This window comes from Rattus rattus, chromosome 3, assembly GCF_011064425.1.
Source record: "Rattus rattus isolate New Zealand chromosome 3, Rrattus_CSIRO_v1, whole genome shotgun sequence".
Classification (NCBI taxonomy): Eukaryota; Metazoa; Chordata; class Mammalia; order Rodentia; family Muridae; genus Rattus; species Rattus rattus.
In genome coordinates this window covers 45,392,091-45,408,487 of record NC_046156.1, presented here as the reverse complement: position 1 = coordinate 45,408,487, position 16,397 = coordinate 45,392,091, and the positions used below count along the sequence as shown (strand labels likewise).

The 16,397-nt window shown below is 36.2% G+C and overlaps 1 protein-coding gene across 1 annotated transcript in view; it reads left to right on the top strand.

Annotated features, from left to right (window-relative positions):
* Positions 1 to 16,397, top strand: part of Col11a1 (collagen type XI alpha 1 chain) — a 189,869-nt gene that overhangs the window by 156,929 nt on the left and 16,543 nt on the right. The window contains 10 exon segments of the mRNA XM_032897445.1: positions 748 to 801; positions 2,994 to 3,047; positions 3,638 to 3,745; positions 4,026 to 4,079; positions 4,625 to 4,678; positions 5,807 to 5,860; positions 9,212 to 9,253; positions 9,334 to 9,373; positions 9,376 to 9,446; positions 9,993 to 10,046. Of these exon segments, the coding sequence (XP_032753336.1) occupies positions 748 to 801; positions 2,994 to 3,047; positions 3,638 to 3,745; positions 4,026 to 4,079; positions 4,625 to 4,678; positions 5,807 to 5,860; positions 9,212 to 9,253; positions 9,334 to 9,373; positions 9,376 to 9,446; positions 9,993 to 10,046 (585 nt within the window).

Genomic DNA, 16,397 nt, shown 5'->3' with positions numbered 1-16,397 from the left:
TCATAAAGCTTGACCTCATTGCATTTTCAGTCTATCAAGCATTCAGGGAAATACGTGCATCTGCGCTCCCTTCTCACTGAAAGGGAACGGTTTCTTCTCGGCCCTCTAAAGAGGACATTCGCAGGGGAAACTGGTCCAACATTCTGAAGAAATATTATAAAATTTGGAAATGTAATCATGTCTCCGTGCTGCTATTACCTTCAATATATCTCGAGGCCTGTGTGAGCTACTTCTGACTCCATGTTTTACAAATGAAGCCACCTGTCGCCACATGCTTTTGCATAGGATTTATTTTTTATGCCTGCCTTTAATTTTATCAGATCAGAACTAGTAAAAGAGATCGGTAGCTGGCAAACTGGAAAAATATGCGGGGCTTTTATTTCCCTCCTTAACAGTTTATAAAGGGTTTGTTCTTCCCATGAATTAAGTCATTCTTACCTGGAGTCATGCCTTTGATTCAATATAAAAGCATATCTTAAAACTCCAGATTTTTCTATCGGCACAGACGTAGGAATTGTGGTTCAGCTACCAAATCCATGGTAGAATGTACGTGACGTTGGAAGCAGATGTAATATCTTAGGTTGTTTGTTGTTAGTAAGTGTGGCAACTGAAGAAATTTTTACTTTTTTTTCATCCCTCAACTTAGTATTTCTGCATATAACGCTTTCTTGAATGCTCTAGATATATGCCTGTGAGCTGAACATTTCATTTTAACAGTAATACTTTATTTCTTTTTCTACACCACAGGGACCACAAGGACCCCCAGGCTCTATTGGTTCAGTTGGTGGTGTGGGAGAAAAGGTAGGGACATGCTGGCTAAAACAGCCAGAATAAAGTAGCTTGGACAATTGTAGGACATATTTTGTAAGTTTTTGACATGAGTTTGGTGCTAAGTGTTGTACATATATTTACATATTCAGTATTATCTATTGTAGAACCTACACAGATAAGTATTGCTGCTCTTATGTGTTTTGTGTTGACACCTGTGGCAGCGATGAATGCTGGGTGTGGATTATTTCCTGTGGATGATTTCCTGCTCAGTGCTATATTGGAGTTTTCTGCTTTTGTGAACTGGAAAGCTGAGGCTTGGTTAATTACAGTGATTTTGTGAATGTTTCTTCATTAGAAAGTGACAAAGCCAATCTCCACTTCAACCACTGAATGTCTGATGAGACTACACTGTCTTTCATTAGTGACACTTGGTACTTAGAGCGGAGGAAACACTTTTCTACACCTGATCCGTTGAAGAAAGGAGTCTTTCACATCAGAAAACAATTAATCACTGATTTTTGTCACAGTTTCATTACTAACCCTTCAGCCTGTCTCTGGCACTTTTCAAAGCAGTTGGCATGTGCCATAACATCTGTGTCAGAACAGCTCCTTTTTCTGGTAAACATTATTTCATCTTAAAAATCTGTTCTTCCTTTTTGAAAAAAAAAATGTCAAAATGATTCTTTGATTTCTCATTTATGTATTCATTCTCACATCTTAATAGAATTTTAAAGAAAATCATCATTGATATTTGCCTCATTTCAGAAAATTTTTTGTCAGTTTTGAAGGAATAAAAACAAAATCATTCCATAAAATATTATACAGGAAAAACTATGTAAAATATTTTAGTGGTGGTGTTTTTGTCTCAATCTTGAAACATGATTATTTTATTTGTTATACATTCTTATTTACACATTGTGTTTTATAGTTAATTTCCCTTGCTTTCGTTAAATGAATTAACTCTTCAAAGAGCAGTGTAATGAGATTAGACTGTGTTATATTGGTGTTAACGTCGGCTTCATATTCCGGCTCTTGTATTTATAATTTACTGCATATGACTTGCTATTCAAATAGCTCATTAATTACTAAATTAGAAACAAATTACACTTTCTAGTTCTTCACGGATGAAGCAGGCAATTTCTTTGACAATTCTTTTAGGGGGTTTGCTTATAATCTTAAAGTGAAAGCTGTATGGTGAGGCAGATGCAATTATTGGAAGAAAAAGTTTCATCGAGTACCATTGTTCTAGCAAACAAAGCATGCCGAGGCCAGCATCCGAGATGCCACTATTTGAAAAATCCCTCAGGTTTTACCCCTATGCCTTCTTTCTTGAGAACATGTCCTAAGGACTCTGATGCTGCGCAGAGAGTTAGGAATATTCTGTAGTTTCACCAGACAATTAATCATGCTTCACCTATGTCCTGAAGATTGTAAGAACTAAGTGAAGAGTTTTAAGCAATTTTTTCATACATATTCTATGAAACTCAAAATGGGCACCTTTTCCCAGATATTTGGAGTTTGGGGGAAGTCTCATACCACTGAAATGTATTTTGGGTAGGTTAAAACAATTTCCTGGGAAATTGTTTTTTCACATAAACATTATAAACTGGACAATGTTCATAATATCTTCATTTAAGTCTAGAAGATGGCTTTCTAAGTCATTCTTTATTGGTTAGGTGACTTGGCAATTAGTCAACTCAATGGGAGATCATAAAAGCTATAAAATTTATAATATTTAAACACTCAAATTCAGGAATTTTCATTACTTGCACTCTGTGTCTCACATTGATTTCCACTACGCTCCTTCCATAGGATTATCAATATAGGCCAATGTATTTTGTTAGCAAGAGAGTGAATTTACAGTTTAGTAAAACTCAACTTGGAATTTTCCATCATTGATCCCGATTGTAATATGATTTTGATGCCCACAAATGCAAACTGTTGGAGGACATTCCAATTTTTGTTATGGCTTGGTGGTGATATGGGTTCATGTGCTTGACTGTATCTGTTGAAACTACATCCGCATTTAATGTGTTTCCTCACTGGAATTACTGAAATTAATAGTCCTCATTCTCCTCCACTCACGTTAGATTTTCAATGTGTTTCAAACCATACATTAATGTAGAGGGTGGTCTAAAATAAGAAGGCCATGATGAAGGTATTTTTGCATATAGAAAACGCCACTGCTGTGTTTTAAGACTCATGTGATATTTTCTTTGTAGGGTGAACCGGGAGAAGCAGGGAACCCAGGACCCCCTGGAGAAGCCGGATCAGGTGTAAGTCCTTTAGTAGTAAAGCTATTATTGGTCTCCATTAGACCTTTAGAAATTCTTTTTGAGTGTTTGAACATTTCACTCGAATCCTACAGTATTCTCTTTCTACTATCTCTTTCCACCTCACTAAATATAAAAATAACTCAAAGACAATATGTTTAATAAGTGAAAATCCTCCAGATACTTTAATTAGTATGTAAGGCTTGAAAGATTGAATTCGCATGAATGAAGTCATTAAAACTGTAAGGTGTTCCTTATACACATTGTGTTTGGTGAACTGTCCATAATAGAGACAAGGCAACAAACCTTGATGCATTAAATAAACATGTATTAATTAAAATTAATTATTCTAACATAAATTAAGCTGCTATAAAAATACTGCATTCCCTTTGCAGTCTGGAAGTTTTCTTACTGTCTAACTTACAAAGTTCATAACTACTGACCTTCAGTTGCTATAGTTCAGATTCTGATAGATACTTTGCAATGCAGAATATAGACTCTAACAGCAGAAAACTTTCTAGCCCATTGTACTAATGTGAAAACCTTGAAACTGAGCTTGTAAACTAACTCTTTCTTTTGTTTGTGTTCTGAAGGGTCCCAAAGGAGAGAGAGGAGAGAAAGGAGAAGCTGGGCCCCCTGGTGCTGCGGGTCCTCCTGGTATTAAGGGGCCACCAGGTGATGATGGACCCAAGGGGAACCCGGTAAGTGTGTCCCCTTTAAAGTGTTACTTGTACCCTTTTCATTTCTTAGCTTTTCATAGATAGACTAGAAATGTGGAGTTCTAGTGAAACAAATATCATTATATCATTTTATATTTTCTCATTCATTCCTAGTTTATTTCAATTTTATCCATCTATTCTTCTATCTGGAGCACACATCTAATCAGTCTTTGATATAATTGTAATCTGTTGAAATAAAAATACACCATGGTGAAACCTCACTTTTAATCTGTTTATTTTTCCTTTTGTAAAATCTCTCTAGGGACCTGTTGGGTTTCCTGGAGATCCTGGTCCACCTGGAGAACCTGGTCCTGCAGTAAGTGTCATGGAGGATATAAGGAGGCTTTGATGGGGCTGTTCCCTCACTCTTTAAAATATGTATTAAAAGTGAACTTCTACAGGCAGAAAGCCAAAATAAAGAAAGCAGTAGTCATATGGATGACCAGCTTTATCTAATTGACGATTCTTGCACCTTGGTTATATGGCTCTGCTTTTTTGGATTGCCCAACATAACCACAGAAGGAACATCTATACTTTTATTTACAAAGTTCAAGACTTTCCTTCTTAATCTTGTTTTCTATGTAAATCCTACCTAGAATGTCATCATGTCTGCTCCTGATGAAAGGAAGCACTAGTGTTCTCCCCTAATTATGTCTTCATACATTCCTTATATCAGCAGAACACTTTATACTCAGTTAAGTGTGGAAAGAGCAAGAGAACCATAATCTAAAAAATAAGTATTGTAGTATTGTGTGTCTAGTTTATTTCAACAGTAACCAAGACAGAAGTAGAAGTTTTGTATTTTTATAATAATAAAATAGAACAAGAAATATCTGGATTGAGTTTCACTGTCAATTACAGGGGCAAGATGGTGTTGGAGGTGACAAGGGTGAAGATGGAGATCCAGGACAACCAGTAAGCAAGAAACCGTACTTTTTGTCTAATCTTGCATAGCACTGTACATTTAAAAAGAGGTGATTCAAAGAGATCAAATTAAGTTAAATTCCGTTAAATGAATCATCTCATTTTATATATCGTGTATGCATTTTCAAAGGTATGTCATTACATGTTTATGAGCTTATCCTACTATATCAAATTTTACTAGTATTACTTATTCTATAAAACTTTTATCTATTCTTCTCTCATACAATATATCTAGACTGTAGGTTCCCCCCAACTCCTATTTGTGCCCTCCCCAACTTCCCTTCTTCTCCCAAAAGAGAACAGGTCTTCCAAGAACATCAACTGAACATGACGCAGTAAGATACTATAAGACCAAGCACAAACCGTCACATCAAGACTGGATGAGGTAGTCCAGTAGAAGGACAGGGGCTGAAAACTCAGGCAAAAGAGAGAGAGACACCCCACTGTCACTTGTTTATAAAAAAATACTTTCAAAATATAAACAAGAAATATAAAGGAAAGTCAGTCCCTCTAATAGCTTGCTGAAGTTTACAAGCTATTTTAGCCCAGACACTAAATGAAAGTACAATATAGATATCTTAATATTTTTGGAATGACACAGAGTGTTTAGCCAGGTGAGTTACTTAAGAAAGCAAAAAGTATGGATGGCATTAACTTAAATAGGTTTTAATACAGCTCTGTTTCTTTCAAGGATCTGTTCCTTAGGTGTTGGAAGTCTAAGGTTCAATTATGCACACATCCCTCATAATTCTCTTCACAGTGGCATAAAAGAACTGCAAATTTGTATGAGAAGCTTAGATACAATATGAAGCCATGCTCACAGTTTGTAAGATAAAACCTGTACATGTGTCTGCGGGGTGTCTTCTAAATAACTATGACCACTTTTTAAAGGAAATTTGAGCCACTTTCTTGTATCCATGAAGCGGTTTGCTGAATAAATCTATCAGCTCACTCTATGGATATCTACAGGCAATTCTTGTATCTGAGTGGTAGGCGAGGCTTTTAGGAATGATTGATGGGTGGACATGAGCCAAGACTCAGTTTCAGTTTGTATAGGGAGGAATCATGGTGATTATGAAAATAGCTAGCTTATCAAACCGTGCATTTGTACATTTATAGGGTCCCCCTGGTCCGTCTGGTGAAGCTGGCCCTCCAGGTCCACCTGGAAAGAGAGTAAGTTTCTTTCATTCTTTATTTGAATTATTCACTATGTGTTTAGATTGGTGTTACCCCTACAAGCTATAGGCAGCATCCAAGGAGGCTGGAAAAATAAGCACTTCCCTCAGTGTGGCAGAATCATCGCTAACTCAGAATCCACTTCAGCCATTTTACTGTCATAGTTTGAATGAATCAAACAGCTCCTCCACTGGGAGTTACAAGTTTCTCTGAACAGTGTTACTGCTGTTCAATAATTCTAACATATGGTTTTCTCCAAGGGGTGAAATATTCAAAGCTTAGGGTTCACACTGTGAAAGCATGCGTGCTTATCAGTACATGGAGCAGAGACATGCATCTATATTGTAGATTGTTTTATGCTGTCGAATTTCATGGACTTGGTGTCTTGTTGTGGGTTTTCTGCTGTGCAGAGACACCGTGGCCAAGGAAACTCTTATAAAGGCAAATGTTTAATTGATTATGGCTTACAGTTTTAGAGGTTCAGTCCATTATCTTCATGACAGGAAGTATGGCAGAATGGGGCAGACACAGTGCTTGCTGAAGGAGCTAAGAGTTCTACATCTTGATCTGAAATCAGCCAGGAGATTATCTTCGGCAGGCATTCCGGAGGGGTCCGTAGATCACACTGGCCACAGTTGAGCATGTATATGAAACCTCAAAGCCCCACCTTCACAGTGGCACACGTCCTCTAAGAAGGCTTGCCTCCTTCAATAAGGCCACGCCTCTTAATAGTGCCCTTTCCTAACAGCCAAGAATATTCGAACCACCACATTTGGAAATAAGGTTTTTAATGAAGTAGAGTTTTTATAAAGAACTATAACAAAATTAGTGGCTACGGTTACAGTAGTTGTTGGTCAGGTAAGATGTATATGTCTCGGTGGATAAAGGTGTTTGCCATCAAGGCAATGTTCAGTTCTCTAGGTCCACATGCCAAAAAGAGAGAACTGACTTCTGTAGTTTTCCTTTGACCTCCATACACATGCCTTGGCAGACATGCACACAAACACTAAACAAACAAACAAATAAAGTAAAATATTACAAACAACCAAATTCTGACTATAGAAGAATCAAAGAGATTTAAAGAATTTACCTTAACTGGAAATAATAATTTTGTGTATTAATGGACAAGAGGTTGATATTTTAATGCACATCTATAACTCATTGACAAAACAGGTTAATGACCTTTCCCTCTCTTTGGACTTCTTATGTTTGAAAGTTCTGCCTTTGAGATATTCATGCACGACGTATTAGATTATTATGGACTGTAGTCATTCCAAAAGTATAGTGTGGTCTATAAAAACTAAGGCTTTAAGCCTATCTGTGTATCTGCACCTGTGCACTAATGCTTTATCCTCCCCCCTCCACTCTCCTGAGTAATCACTATTCCATATTCAGTTATCTTTTACATATAAGTCAGAGCAGGAGCCATTTTCCTTCTAGGGTCCATGACTGCCTTATTTCCTATGACATAATGTCCTCTGATTTCATTCAGTCTCTCAGAAATGACAGGATTTCACCTTTCTTTATGGCTGACTAATATCCCATAAGATATAATGGCCACATTTTCTGTAGACATTGATCTGCTGATTCCATATTTTAGCAGTCATTACTGGTGTAACAATGAGCACGAGAGCTGGGAGCTCTGTGCTTGGTAGATTTAATTCCCTTTGCAAATACGATCAGTAAGGGGAGAGGTAGACCATATGTTAGATCTCCTTCCACTCTTTCCGAGGAAACTCCACTCTGCTTTCCACATCGATGCACTGTGTTTAGTTCCTGAAACAATGCATGGCGGTATCCTTTTCTGTATCTTCTCAGTCTTTGCTGTTTTGATAATAGCCATTACCTTGTGAGCATTTCAAAACTATCTGTTGTTCAGTTTTTTACTTCTTTTGACAAATGTCCACTCAGGCCGTTGGCCCATTTTTCATCAAAGCCCTCATTTGGTAGTTGTTGCTACTGATCTATCCAGTTCCTTTCATGTTCTGCACTTTAATCTTTTGTCAAATAGTTAGCAGAATTTTTTCCCCTCCTATTGATTTTCCTTCTCTGTAGGAGCCTTTTTATTTGACATTATGCCATTTGTCTGCTGCTGCTTTCCTGCGTTTTGGCAAGCATCGGAAAGTGTTGTTCATGCAGATGTCTAATAGTATTTCCACTATGCTTTCTTCAAGTAGTTTCATATGTTTGGTTTTATATTATGATCTGTAATCCAGCCTGAGATAATTTTATAAAGAATGCCACCTAAGGATCGGTACTCAATATTCTTTTTAGTACTGTTTAAGAGAAAATATTCCTTCTAAAATGCTTGATTTTGACCCCTTGTTTAACATTGGTTATCTGTAGATGTGTGGTTTCTTTCTGAGATCTCCAATTTAATCCACTAGTCTGTCTGTTTTTGTTTCTTTGTTGTTATTTTGTTATTGTTGTTGCTGTTTATTTTTGTTAGTGCTCTTAACCACAGAGCCATCTCTCCAGTCCCCCCAGTCAATAATTTTAAGTGTGATCACTGAGAAAGTCAAACAGATGGAAAGCAAGAGGAATTGGGGGAAAGTGAAAGAAATTACTTAGAGATCATTAGTTCCTTATTCAATTTTTCTTTACATACACGTTTCTATCACTTTTTTCATATAATCATTTTTGTCTCTAACCCTACAAGTTATAAAAATGACATTATTTTTAATCTTACATGTTTATACATTAAATCATTCCACAAGAATGAAACTCCTCTGTTGACTTTTATGATGGTGTAATTTTTTGGTTGGTGCATAATCCTAAATTGTGTGAGTATTTAAGTGTACTTAGAATGGACTGCTTCTGAAACATTTCTAAAGATAAAGGTGCAATTATCTTTTTTATATATATTGGAAGGTTTAAGTAATTTTAAAATAACAAATAACCTATAGCATTTACTCTCAAGTATTTTATTCATCGTCATCTTTGAGACTTGCTTTCAGTATGTAGCTCTGGTTCGCCTGGAACTCACTGTGTAGATCCTGCTGGCCTCAAACTCACAGCAATCCACCTGTCTCTGCTTCCTGTGTGGTGGCTTTAAAATCATTCACCACTATGACCAACATTCAAGAGCATTTTTAAAAGAGCTCTCTTTTTACTGTCTCCATTGATATTACATAAGGATCTTCCGCTTACCGGTGATTTATCTTAAATTATCTATATAGGAGTTTTTGAGATGATATTAGTGTTCAACTTGCTCATTGTGTTTTAAACAGAAAAGTAATGTGAAAGTACAACCTGGCGGTCTATCGACTGTTCCCACATTTGAGTACTGCTCTTCGGCAGCATTGCCTTTAAGGTGCCACGTACCTAAATTCAACTTTATGTTTACAGGGTCCGCCTGGAGCTTCCGGTTCGAGAAGGCAAAGGAGAAAGGTGCCGTGGAGATACAGTGTGTCATGCATGCTTAGCAATTCAAACATAAATGATAATATGAATTTATTATTAATTATTAGGGTTTCCTTTCACACCGCTTGGAAGGACCTCCTGGGGAAAACTGGCGGTCGGACCTCAGGGTCCTTCTGGAAAGCCTGGTCCAGAAGGTCTTCGAGGCATCCCTGGTCCTGTGGTAAGCAAGTGTACTAAAAGGGAATAACTTTACGTTTAAAAAATCTATGAATTAAAATGCCTGGAAGGTAGTTGCTTCAAAACTTATAATATGCTCTATGAGCATCCAATTATTAGTATTAAACTTATTATGTAACTTAGTTTAAATAACTTAATAATATATTTAAAATGCTTATCCTGTTTATTCTATTTATAAAATTCTAAAAATTTTAAAATTTATAATTAATTGTATAATTTTGTAGGAACATTCTCATTAGTACAGAAGAGAAAACTAAATTTTAATATGACAGCAATGAAAAGTTTCAGAAATATCTCAGACTATGTCTGTAGATGTTCATGTGCTTATATAGAAATGAGTGCATGCATACATGACTGTATATACATATGTAGGTTCAAAAATTAAAAAATTAAAAAAACGTACACTATTTGTATGTTTTAAGATAGCACAATTTACAGACGCTAATTTTTTTCTTTCTACATGTCCAACATTTAAAAGTAAAAGGTACCCTTTTGTTTGGCAAACAAAGTTGCATTTTCTTTTCTGTAGGGAGAACAAGGTCTCCCCGGTGCTGCTGGCCAAGATGGACCCCCTGGTCCTCTGGTGAGTAACATGTTTTTTCATTATATATAAAGAACTCCTAAAATAAACTTTTTGTAAGCTAGAATTTGTGAGTGTTTATCTTATAAAGTGGTTTGTTCTTTTCAGAAAGACTACTACACATTCAAGGAGAAAAGTAGTCCTGATAATAACATGGAAAGATTGCCAGTTGGCCCAGAGAATATTTCTTTTTTCATACCCTTTAGATGAAAAATATCTTTTTCACTCAGAATAAAGTGCTAGTGATGATACAGCTAGTCATTTTCTCAGTGCAGACAGTTCTACAAAATTCATGTAATTAAACTTTGTTTCCTGGTCATGTTGGCACATGAAGTTGGCAGCTGTCCAAGTAGATGGTTTTCTTTATAAAATAAATAGGACCCATTATCTTGTGCTCCATAAAAGCATGTTATTGTTTTTATGTTGAAGTCAGACACTACAATGACCTCCACATACAAACAGCACGCTTGATAAATGCAACAAAGCACGGGCTAGCCAACATCTTAGGCTCCCAAGTCTCTCTGGCTAATATGGGCAAGAAGTGAGAATGCAAACGTGTCCTTTAAAGTCATTATTTACCAGACCACTTTGCTTTACAAATCGATTCAATGTGGTAAATTGATTTTACATAACTATGTCTAAGGGAATCCAAAATGTAAACGATACTCATGACAATGAGGGTGCATGATGCAGTTTCCTTTAAATAACCACAGCCTTTCTTGAAATAATTTGAACTTCCTTTCCATTTCTCTTATCCAAAACATAGACAGCCCAGGACACACCAAGACCACGTTCTCATCACAGAGGGACAGGACAGGGCATAAGAGACAAAGACGGGAGATAGAGAACAAGGAAGAAGAGAAAAGTGGCAAAGAAAGGGGGGAAGAGATATTGCCCTGGAGGGACAAAGGCTGCTTCTGGATAGAGAGGAGACAGATTGGTGCTTAGGCAAATGACAGGAAAATGCATAGGAAAAGAAGAGTCCCTGTATTAGAGTTGGCATGACAATTAAGGTATATACAAGGAGCTTTTGATGCTGGACTTTAATGGTTTGATAGTTGGATCTTGGTAGTTAGCCTCAGGAGAAAGTAGCCAAATAAGGAAATAAAACTTGGTGGCTAGCTTTAGGAATATGATAATATGATATAATTTTTTAGCAACAGAGAAGGAATGGGGAAAAGGGAAACAAAGATAAACCCTGCTTGCTCCATATGTTGGTAACTGACTTGAAGCAGGAGATCACTATTTATCTATTTTACATTATCTCATTACCATAAAAATTGAGCCCTGAGTGAACCTAGGTGAGTTCCAGGTCTGCACTCATAGTTAGGAAATATTCTCCTTTTATGAGGTGAACTCCTAACTGCAGACTCAAGAGTCTGGTAGCTAAATGCTTTCCCTAAATATCTCCCTAAAATTTACCAGGGTTATTTTTTCTTTTTCTGTTAGATTTCCAATAAGTATTCTGACCTTTCAGCAGATGAAATAGAAGACCATTATTAGAGATTTCCTTTAGCTAATGTTAAAAATAAAACCATCAGACACAGAAGCTGATTAAAGTCTGCAAAGTTCGTATGTCTAATGCTTAAGCAAATTTACAGTATAAGAAGTCTGAACAATTCAAATTTTATTTAGAAATTGCAATTGTAAGTACCAGGAGGGCCCAGCATGGGCCTATTCATTCCAAAACTGCTGGTTTCATTGGGAAATGATACTATGTGAATATATTATATATAGCTTTTTCAATAATCTGGTATCTGCAGAGTGTTTCTTACTCCATTCTCAGGGAGATGAGAGGTAGGGACGGCATATATGGAGCTTTCTTACTCAGCTGCAGAATGATTTACTTTAAGGAGTTACATGTTTTAAACAGGTAAAGGGGAACATAATTGGTACAGGTTAAATTCACCCAATACAGAGAACTAAACACATTTAAAAGAAATTAGCTACTCCCTGGGTTTGAAGGATGTCATTAAGAACTTGTCCCAACTCCAGCTTTATATTCTTAAGAATAATGAGGAATCTGACCCTGTCCTATAAAGGGATATTAAGTTTAATTAGAGCTAATTAAGACATATTCCTGATGTGTTCTTGTATTTATTAAATGGATTCTTTGTAAAGCACTCATACAACTAATGGACAGCAGTGCCAATTGAATAAAGAATTGTCAAATGCAGAAGAAAATATACCTTTCAATAGATCACTCTCGTATCTTTTTGCGAGAGTGTAACTAAATTATTACCCAAATCCATCTATATTGTATAACCAATGCTCTGAATTAAAAATCACTGCAAGGCAAGCAGGCTTATATTTAGGGCAACTAGGACATAACTCTGTGACTCCTGTTACAGTGGCGAGCAAAGAATCCGATTCCCTCATCACCTGCGAGTTTGCTTCCTGATTTAGAAGTTACTGAGGAAGGAAAGAGGCTTAAGTGAGGAGAAATGCGGGAGGCGATGCTAAAACATTCGAAAGTTCAGTCAAGTTTACATTGGGGTTAAAAATTAATCCACTTGAAATTTATATGAATAATTCCTTATTCATAATATGCTTTGCTCATATTTACACATACGTTCACACTCACATCCAAGGCTGTTCTGTTAGATGTCTACAAGTACTCCTTGAAGTAAGGTATTTGTGTTTCTTCTTCAAGTTGCCCTTAGTTCCCCTACAGAAATATTCAACCACGGACTGCAATATAACATATCCGTTTTGTTTTTCTTAAAAATATTTGTGTTTTAATTCATTTGAAATGTGCTGTAATCTCTTTTATAATCAGATTTGGCCCTTGGTTTCACTATTTGAATCTTACCTCAACCAAACTGCACATTTCTGAACTGTCCCATCATGTAGCTGTAAAGTATATCTTTGTGATAATATGTAACATAAACATTTATATGTCCTCTCTATACACCTTTATATGGATTAACACATCACACACACATACACACATACATACACACATATGCACACTCGTACATACACACACATACATATATAAACACACATACACGAACACACACACATACACACCCATATATACACATACATGAATACACACATACACATATATACACACATACACACACATATATACATACACACATATACATGCACACATACACACATGTACACATCACAGACATAAACACACCACATATGCACATATACACACACATACATACACACTCATACATACATACACACACATACACGCACACACACATACACATATATACACGCAAACACATACATACACACATATACACGCACACATACACATATATACACATACACACACTCAGTTACTTCACAGATTTAAGGAATAATGGGTAGCATATATGAATTAATCAGAAAACTGAAAAGACAATGATGACTGTGTTGTTTTGTGAGTAGAACAATTCTCTTCTTGAGAATTCAAAGTATTAATGGACATGTCGCAAAAGATAAAGTTAATTAAATGCATATGTTGACCTCGAAAACACAGTTAACATTGTTGAATAATTTAAAAAGCATGCATTTGATATTTGTAGGCATAGTTAGTGCTGTACTTGTTTTAACTTTTTTTCTTTTATATTCTTTTATATTAAGCACCAACTCATTTTAATGTTGCTCAAAAACTACTATTGTCAATTTTAATATAAATACCTTCTTTTCAGAAAATAAATATATTTGGCAGGATCAATTTTTAAACATACAAATGTAAACAAGAGAAAAGACATGTTACTTAATTATAGTTCAATATTTTTAGTACCCCACATAAAGTCTGTAACAGGGTTATAATATATGATATTCTACAGTGATTAAATGGGTTTGTTAAGGTATCGGCTCTTTTGTAAAATCTAACAATATTTTTAATTTTACTTTCTGAGTTGAGTTTGGGGTGTACAGTTTTTCTTAAACCCAGTGCTATACAGTTGTAAGTTACAGGTCATGCAGATACTCCACAGGTATGATGGTGCAGAGAGGAGTATTTGCATCTGTATTTTGAATACTTATGAATGCCTGATTCCTGTTTTCCCTTTCTCTTTATTATTTATGAATTATGTATTTCCCTAAAGATTTTCGATTTACAATATCCTGAAGAGCAAATACCAAACATGAACCCTTAAAATCATATTTTTATATGCAGAGCTGAAGTTTTTAATATCTTCTATACAAAAACAGAAAGATCATAATGGTCTTCCCTTTCATGATATTACTAATTTCTGTTTCAGACAGTAAAACATAAACTGATTTGGATTAACAACATCATTCCATTATAGTTTGTAATTTTTTCAGATTTTATTGACTTAGAAAAATAAAGAGCCTAAACACCTAAACACCTTCATGAATAGTACTTATACAAAAAAAAATCCTTAAAAATAGTCTTGACACTCAAGTAATGTCTAGTATATATCTTCTCAACCCTGAGCAATTAGGAGTGATAGCATTTCTCCTTTTTAATTTTATCTTGTATTGTTATGGTGGAGAGATCAAGCTGGTATGTACCCATTCATCAGGAACATATTTACAAGTAGTGATAATATTTGCGGTGTGTTTTGTTATTTATTTGGCCACATTTTAAGCTAGATTCCCTTTTTTGTTATGTTGACATTAACATGTTATTATTAAATACTATGGATAGACTCAGGTGGAAGGTATTTGGAGTGAACATTTGTGACTGTAACAATAACTGAGATGTGGATGGTATTTTATTCTTGTGGTATGGTGGCCCTTAGGTCCAAGTACCCAGCTCTTCAGGGCCATTTATTGTACCTTTAAGGATACCTTGCCATACTGGTAATTGTTGTGATTCACAGATGTCACTGCTAGGTAGCACCGTCATTCTTTTCCCATTCTTGGCAATTTCTATAGTATTTTCTGGAACCATAGAAGCTAAACCAAAGGAAAGAGGCCGTTGAGTCAGATCTAGCTCTAAGTTTGAGTCATCTGAGTCTTGAATCCTTAGTGTTCTGTGTCTTCATCAATAGGGCTCTACCCTCTACTACTGGTAGACCATCAATTTCGATTATAGGTAGTCTGCATTATTTGAGGAGTTCACTTACACTTCTCTGGCAAACCATTTGAAAAGAGTTTGCTAATGCTAGGTTCTGGGGATTTTGTTAATCTATGGTTCTTTTTGTTCCAAGTGGCCTAACTCATACATACATACACACACACACACACACACACACACACACACACACACACACACACACACACACACATTATGATGGAATTAGCACTATACAGATGATATAAAGTGGGAAACAGAGTAACAGATATGAACTCAAAGTGAGGAGAGTAGAGGGAGGTCAATACAGAAGGAGGAGAGAAGTTACATGAAAGTTGTTTATAAAGCCTCAAGGAGACAAAGAATGATCTCTTCATTCAGTCCCTCTCTTGATAGCTTCTGCATTCTGAACAATTTCCCTTTCAATAGTTAAGAAAATGTATAGAATTTTATTAACACAAGGTGTAATAAAACCTATATTTTATGTGTATCCTAAAGGCATCAATCTAGATGTTTCTATGATTAAGCCGTATGGATAATATTTAGTTGCTAGCATGATGTCACAATTTTCTTAAAATATTATCTTAAATATATAAAGGTCATAGTTTTGTAGTATGGAATGTTAAATTATTGAATGAAACTATATTAATATGGAAAAAGTACATTTCTTTAAATTTAACACTAGAATATAAATTCAATTTGAAAATTATAATTTAATTGTGCTTTATGAGGAATAATTAAGTAAAGGCTAATTGAGCCCTCTTTTGGTTTAGCCTCTCTGGATCTGTGGATTACTGTTCTTTAATTTACATCTAGTATTCACTTAACAAGTGACCATATACCTAATGTTTGTCTTCCTAGTTCTGGGTTACCTCACTACCCACTACTACCTCACCCCTCTAGCATCTTCTTTCTCTGGGGCATTAAGCCTCCAGGGGACAAAGCAGATGCCCTCTCACTGAGGCCAGACAAAGCAGTCTTCTGCTACATATGTAGCAGGCAGGGGCCAGGGACCAGCCCATGTATGCTCTCTGGTTGATGGCTTACAACCTGGGAGCTCTGAGGTAGCTGGCTAGTTGATACTGTTGTTCTTCCTATGTGATTGCAAACCCCTTCAGATCCTTCAGTTCTTCCCCTAACTTTTCCATAGGGGTCCCCGAGATCAGCCCAGTGTTTGGCTGGATCTGTGTCTGTCTCAGCCAGGTGCTGGCAGAGCCTCTCAAAAGACAGTCATGCCAGGCTCCTGTCTGCAAGCACATCTTGGCATCAATAGTGTAGAGGTTTGGTATCTGTGGGTGGGATGAATCCCAAGGTGGATTGGTCTCTGGATGGCCTTTCCTTTAGGCTCTGGTCCATTT